The 6,000-nt window shown below is 59.4% G+C and overlaps 1 protein-coding gene across 3 annotated transcripts in view; it reads right to left on the bottom strand.

Moving 5' to 3' along the window:
• Positions 1-2,005: 2,005 nt before the first annotated feature.
• Positions 2,006-6,000, bottom strand: part of DNM2 (dynamin 2) — a 36,257-nt gene continuing 32,262 nt past the window's right edge. For 2 of the 3 annotated variants that reach the window (XM_054183526.1, XM_054183527.1), the window contains one exon: positions 2,851-2,900. In XM_054183526.1, coding sequence (XP_054039501.1) covers positions 2,866-2,900 — 35 coding nt within the window. In that variant the 3' untranslated portion in view covers positions 2,851-2,865. Of the gene's footprint in view, positions 2,450-2,790; positions 2,901-6,000 lie in introns of those variants that run through there. The other variant, XM_054183525.1, reaches the window with a different exon arrangement.

Here is a 6,000-nt window from a genome sequence, read left to right as displayed (position 1 = left end):
GGCCGGCGGCCGTCCCGGCGGCAGGACGATGGAGGGGGGTCTGCGCTGCGGCGGGGGGCTGCGGAGGAGAGAAAAACAAAACAAAACAAAACAAAAAACAACCCACCTTTAGGGAAGGGGAAAAAAAAAACCCCAAACAACCCCGAATCCACGTTATCCCGCGGGTTCCCACAGCGTCCTCCCGGGGGAAGCGGAGGGAGTGTGGGGTGGATGAACGGACAGCGGGGGGGAGGGAAAACCGGTTGAAAGGCCCTCAGAGGGTGGGGATTAGGGGCACAGAGTCGAGTTGGGCGTCGGTGCGAGTGGTGTTCCCCAGGGGTCAGTGCTGGGCCCAGTCCTCTTCAATGTCGTCATCAATGGCCTGGATGAAGGGACAGAGCGTCCCCTCGGCAGGTTTAGAGGTGACACAAAGCTGGGGGGGTGGCCGACACCCCGGAAGGCCGTGCCGCCATCCAGAGAGACCTGGCCAGGCTGGAGAGTTGGGCAAAGAGGAACCTTATGGAATTCAAGAGGGGCAAGCGCAGGGTGCTGCACCCGGGGAGGAATAACCCCCCGCAGCAGGACAGGTTGGGGGTGACCTGCTGGAGAGCAGCTCGGTGGGGAGAGACCTGGGAGTGCTGGGGGCCGACGGGACGGCCATGAGGCAGCGATGGGCCCTGGTGGCCAAGAAGGCCAGTGGCATCCTGGGGGGCATGAAGAAGAGCGTGGCCGGCAGGTGGAGGGAGGTCATCCTCCCCCTCTGCTCTGCCCTGGGGAGGCCGCAGCTGGAGTTGTGGGTCCAGTTCTGGGCTCCCCGGGTCAAGAGGGACAGGGAACTGCTGGAGAGGGGACAGCAAAGGGCTACCGAGATGCTGAGGGGACGGGAACGTCTCTCTGCTGAAGAAAGGCCGAGGGATTTGGGGCTTTTTGTCTGGAAAAAAGACGGCTGAGGGGGGATCTTAAAGGGTGGGTGTGAGGAGGATGGGGCCAGGCTCTTCTCAGTGGTGCCCGGGGACAGGACAAGGGGTAACGGGCACAAACGTGAGCATGGGAAGTTCCACCTAAACAGGAGGAACTTCTTGACTCTGCGGGTGGCAGAGCCCTGGCACAGGCTGCCCAGAGAGGTGGGGGAGTCTCCGTCTGTGGAGCCATCCCAAACCCGCCCGGACGCGTTCCTGTGCCGCCTGCTCTGGGTGACCCTGCTCTGGAGGGGGTTGGAGGAGATGATCTCCAGAGGGCCCTTCCAACCCCTACCATCCCGTGATTCCTGTCTCCGGTCGAAGGTACCTGTGGCCGCTGCTGGTCTGAAGCCAGGTGTCGTCCACGGGGGGGGGGACGGGGGTGGAGACGGTGCTGGTGCTGATGTCCCCGATGATGTTCAAGGCTTCTTTGAGAGCGTGGTACATGCGGAGCATGTCGTCCCGGCGTTGCGCCTGGTCCGCCGACTCCTCCATCAGGCTGCTCTGGTCGGCCGAGGAGTACAGGTAGGCCAGGAGCTCCGAGTGGATGAAATCCTTGGTCTGAAAGGAAAGGAAAAGCGAAAAATTAGCCCCAAAATGCCAACGGGGTGGGTGCAGGAGGAGAGGGAGGAGACGGAGGCGCAGGGCTCATGGGGACGCCTCTCCCGCGCAGCCCCGACATCCCCGTCCGAGCGTCTCCTCGAGCACAAAGCCATAAAAACGAGGAACGGAAAGTTCCTCCGATCCCATCGTTCCGGCCCCGGCCCCGACGCAGCCCCCTCCGATTCCCACCGGGTTGGGGAACGTCTTCTTCCCCCCGCCCGCCCGCCCCCACCCCCCAAAATCGCCGTCGCCCAGCGCGGCCGCTCACGTTATTTATCATGAGGTGCATGATGGTCTTTGGCATGAGGTCCCGGATGGATTTGTTGATGATGCCGACGTAGGAGTCGACGAGGTTGCGGATGGTTTCCACCTGGCGTTCCAGCTGGGGGTCCATGGAGAAGGTGTTCTCCTGGGCGCCCTCCTCGCTCTCCGTCTGCGCGGGAAAAGGCGAAGGCGCAAAGTTACGCACCCGGAAAGCGACCCCCCCCACCCCCCGGCTCCGCTCCGCGCTCATTCCACCTCTTTTTTCTTTTTTTTGGGAAAACAAGCGTTTAGTTCGTAGCCCGGAAGGGCCAGATCCCACCGATCCCACGAAAGGAGTGCCGCATTAGAAAATTCCGTCGTCTTTCGCGATACCGTGGCGTTTTTCCGGGATATCCGAGAACCCACTGAGCCCCACATCGGACCCCAAAACCAAGAGTTCCCGAGACCGAAGGCTCGTCCCGGGCTGGGCTCGTGGCCCCTGGGGCCGGCCGGCTCCGTGGGGGGCTCGGGCAAGTCAGAGGGACGTGTTTACTTGGTCTTTCTCCGGATAAACTCCCGCTCGGAGGAAGGAGGCTTTCCAGCTGTCCACGTCTTCTTGGGAATCGCAGGCCAGCTCGATCTGACGCAGATCCTTGTAGACGTTCCTGGTGGGGGAGAAGGAGCGGAGCCGGGGGGTGAGGACCACCAGGAGGACGGGACAGCTAGCCCACAACATGAGGAAGCCCGAAATCCCTCGGAATTCCATATAAATATCGGCGAGGCGCTGCTTCCTCCGGAGAAATCCTCCCTCTGCCGAGATCACGGATGCACGGCACCCACCGGCCGGGGGGAACCGCATCCATGGCCAGCGTTTGGGCTAACGATGGCCAAAGGAAGGGGAAAGCGTTGGCCCGACCACCACGGAGCGTGTTTGGGGGCAATCCGAGCCTGGCGAAGGGATTTTTGGGGGGGGGGGGGGTCCCCGCTGCTCCCGCCCCCGCCTTACCTTTGCTCCGTGTTGAAGATGGCGAAGACGTGTTTGTTGGACATAAATCCCTTCTCCACGTCCCGGATTTTCAAATTATCCAAAGGCAACATGTATTTCTTCTCCTTCTCCTGCGAAGGGGGCGGGGGGGGGGGGGGGGGCGAAAACGGCTAATTAGCTAATTAACCATCCCGAGCCGGAACGCAACCCCAATCCCGAGAACGGCAGCGGGGGTCGGAGCTCCCCCCACGGCTGGGCCACCCAATTCTTCCACCTCCACGAAAAAAGGGCCACCAAAACCCGCTTTTTGGCCAACGGCATGCGCTTCCATGGCAAAACCCGAGAGATTTAATGGGGACGGATCAATGTGTCCCCCCCCCGGAGACTCCCCCCACGAAGGGCACCCATTTCCTCAACTTGGCACCAAAAAAGGGGCCACCAAAACCTGCTTTTTGGCCAAAGGGCCACCAAACCCCACTTTCTGGCCAATGGCGCGTGCTCCCATGATGGAAACCGAGAGATTTAACGGGGACAGATCAATGTGTCCCCCCCCCGGAGCCTCCCCCCACGAAGGGCACCCATTTCCTCAACTTGGCACCAAAAAAGGGGCCACCAAAACCTGCTTTTTGGCCAAAGGGCCACCAAAACCCGCTTTTTGGCCAATGGCGCGCGCGCTTCCGTGACGGAAACTGAGAGATTTAATGGGGACGGATCAACATGTCCCCCCCCCGGAGCCTCCCCCACAGAAAGGCACCCATTTCTTCCACCTTGCACCAAAAAAGGGCCACCAAAACCTGCTTCTTGGCCAAAGGGCCACCAAAACCCGCTTTTTGGCCAACGGCATGCGCTTCCATGACAAAACCCGAGAGATTTAACGGGGACAGATCAATGTGTCCCCCCCCCCGGAGACTCCCCCCACGAAGGGCACCCATTTCCTCAACTTGGCACCAAAAAAGGGGCCACCAAAACCTGCTTTTTGGCCAAAGGGCCACCAAAACCCGCTTTTTGGCCAAAGGGCCACCAAAACCCGCTTTTTGGCCAAAGGGCCACCAAAACCCGCTTTTTGGCCAACGGCATGCGCTTCCATGACAAAACCCAAGAGATTTAATGGGGATGGATCAATGTGTCCCCCCCCCGGAGACTCCCCCCACGAAGGGCACCCATTTCCTCAACTTGGCACCAAAAAAGGGGCCACCAAAACCTGCTTTTTGGCCAAAGGGCCACCAAAACCCGCTTTTTGGCCAATGGCGCGCGCGCGCTTCCGTGACGGAAACTGAGAGATTTAATGGGGACGGATCAACATGTCCCCCCCCCCGGAGCCTCCCCCCACAGAAAGGCACCCATTTCTTCCACCTTGCCCCAAAAAAGGGCCACCAAAACCTGCTTCTTGGCCAAAGGGCCACCAAAACCCGCTTTTTGGCCAACGGCATGCGCTTCCATGACAAAACCCGAGAGATTTAACGGGGACAGATCAATGTGTCCCCCCCCCCGGAGACTCCCCCCACAAAGGGCACCCATTTCCTCAACTTGGCACCAAAAAAGGGGCCACCAAAACCTGCTTTTTGGCCAAAGGGCCACCAAACCCCACTTTTTGGCCAACGGCACGTGCTCCCATGATGGAAACCGAGAGATTTAACGGGGACGGTTCAATGTCTGTCTCCCCCCCGGAGCTTCCCCCCGACTCTGGACCGTGAATTCCTTTGGGTGCTGCTCCGATTTCCCCGGAAAACCAAGGAGAATCCGACAGCGCCGAAAAAAAAACGGCGGAAAAAGGGATTTTGGTCCTTCCCAGTGGCCGGGGGCAGCCCCGGGGGACGCCGCCGTCCCTCGGGAAGGGATGGAGCCGTCTCCATCGGAGCCCACCCCCATCGTCTCCGTGGGGTTCCCAGGAATTTTGTGTGTCCCCCCCTTAAAGAAGGGGAAACGGATGGAAGGAGCCGAGCGGCCGCCGAGCCGCCACATCTGGAATCATTTAAACCCAACTCCCGGCCCCAACTTTTGTCTCCGGACGCCGGCGCGCGCGTGGGCCACCCCCGGCCCCCCCCCTGCCGCAAAGGAAAAAAAAAAAAAAAAAAAGAAAAAAAAAAAAGTGACGTTTTCGCAGCGAGGCCGCGAACCCAAAGCCTTCCCCCCCCCCCCGCCCCACACTCCTCCTCACGATTTCCTGCCAAAAAAAAAATCTGGAAAAAAAAACCCAAAAAACCCACAATTTTTTTTTTTTTTCTTTCTTTCTTTCTTTCTTTCTTTCTTTCTTTCTTCCCCCTTTTTTCCTCCAGCCCGGATTCGGCGGCGAGGAACTTTTTTTTGGTTTTTTTTTTGGTTTTTTTTGTTTTTTTTTGTTTTTTTTTCGTACCGCCACGTCAGAAGGGGAGACAAAGCGGTCGCCTTGCGCCCCGGCGGGCTTCTCTCCTCCTTTTTTTTTTTTTTTTTAAAAAAAAAAAAAACAAAACCAAACCCAATGTGGGAGGCGGGGGGGGGGGGGGGGGATAATTAATAGGAATGACCCCCCCCCCCCACAAGTGCCCCGGCTTCCCGCGGAGACTCCAGCCCAGCCTGCCCAGTGTTCAGACTACCTGTTCAGGAGGGTTCGGCGCTGTACAGTAGTCTGCACATTGGTTAGATCGGGTTTGGCCAAGCAGCGCCCGGCAGCCGCCAGGTAAGGGGGTGTTTGGGGTTTTTTTTTTGGGGGGGGGGGGGGGGACACACACACGGATTCCGTCACCTTTGGCGCTCCCTTTGGCGGTTGGTGTTTTTCTTTTTTCCGAGGGGTTTTCTGCCTTCTTTTCTTTTTTTTTGAAGTCTCGCCGGCGGGAGCCCGGCAAGTTTTTTAATGGTGGGGGGGTTTTTTTTGGGTTTTTTTTTTTTTTTTTTTGGGGGGCGGGGGGGTGGTGGTGGCAGGGAGAGCGGGGCTCGCGGAAGACAGAGCCCCCATTCATCCCCCCGGGGGCGGGGGGGAGCGGATGGTTCTCATTAACCCACCGGAGAGGGGCCAAGACGTGCCCCCCCACACCCCTTTAAGAGGCCTCTGCGCAGGAAACCGGGGTCCTGGGAGGTGGGGGGGGGGGGGTGTGTGGAAAAACACACCGGGGGGGGGTGGAAAAACCACGCCGGGGGGGAGGTTTATCCGCTCAACGTCTTTCCTTGAAATTTTAGGAGGTCGATTTAAAAAGGGGGGTCTGGGGTTGGGGGGGGCTGGGGGTTGGGGAGGGGGGATGTGGTAGGGCCGGGGGG

This window comes from Rissa tridactyla, chromosome 25 (genome assembly GCF_028500815.1).
Source record: "Rissa tridactyla isolate bRisTri1 chromosome 25, bRisTri1.patW.cur.20221130, whole genome shotgun sequence".
Taxonomy (NCBI): domain Eukaryota; kingdom Metazoa; phylum Chordata; class Aves; order Charadriiformes; family Laridae; genus Rissa; species Rissa tridactyla.
This window is presented reverse-complemented; position numbering and strand designations above follow the sequence as displayed.